The sequence below is a fragment of the Sinocyclocheilus rhinocerous genome, unplaced genomic scaffold (genome assembly GCF_001515625.1).
Source record: "Sinocyclocheilus rhinocerous isolate Xijiao unplaced genomic scaffold, SAMN03320098_v1.1 C35696982, whole genome shotgun sequence".
Lineage (NCBI taxonomy): Eukaryota > Metazoa > Chordata > Actinopteri > Cypriniformes > Cyprinidae > Sinocyclocheilus > Sinocyclocheilus rhinocerous.
Window position 1 is genome coordinate 1 of NW_015760367.1, and position 587 is coordinate 587.

The window sequence follows — 587 nt, forward strand, 5'->3', positions numbered from 1 at the left end:
CAGTATGACCAACCTGAGGTGAAGCTTTTCCAGACTGGCGTCAGCTAGATCATCATTAGCCCTCTGATGAATGTCTCTCTGCGTCTCTATCTTATGATCGTCTGATAAACCGTCCACCTTGTGTATAAACACCTCAAAATTGATCTCCGGGTTCACCCTGAACGCCCGCGACACCGTCAGATGTAGCCGGCCTAATGCTTCTACATAGTCATCCTACAGAGAGAGAGACATCCAAACACAACGGTAAGCGCCAGGCACGGAGCCAATTCCCATACCGGAAAAGTAAAAGTGAAAGTTTGCATATTAAACAACAAGCACTCTCAATCACAGTCACTCTTATATTTCACTTGTATCAGCTCACCTGAGCATCGATGACGAAAATCAACGCGCCGGTGCCCCTGAAAATCATCTCGTAATCGAATGTAGGGTCGAAAAAGTCCACCTGCCCTGGAAAGTCCCATATGTGAAAGTTTACGAAGGAACTGCCAGAGATATCATCCTTGTAGATCTTGTTGGTGCTCTCCAGGAAGAGCGTCTCGTTTGGGGACATCTTATGAAACACCACCTGAGATTCACAACATTAAACC

General features: G+C 46.3%; 1 protein-coding gene across 1 annotated transcript; it reads right to left on the reverse strand.

Moving 5' to 3' along the window:
* Positions 1–13: 13 nt before the first annotated feature.
* On the reverse strand, positions 14–561 carry LOC107735039 (ras-related GTP-binding protein C-like; the record flags this gene model as incomplete). Its single annotated transcript, XM_016546863.1, has 2 exons — positions 362–561; positions 14–213 (listed from the first exon to the last, which is right to left on the reverse strand). Coding segments are annotated over exons 1-2 (389 nt in total), but the record flags the coding sequence as incomplete, so codon positions are not given.
* Between the last annotated feature and the right edge of the window lie 26 nt (positions 562–587).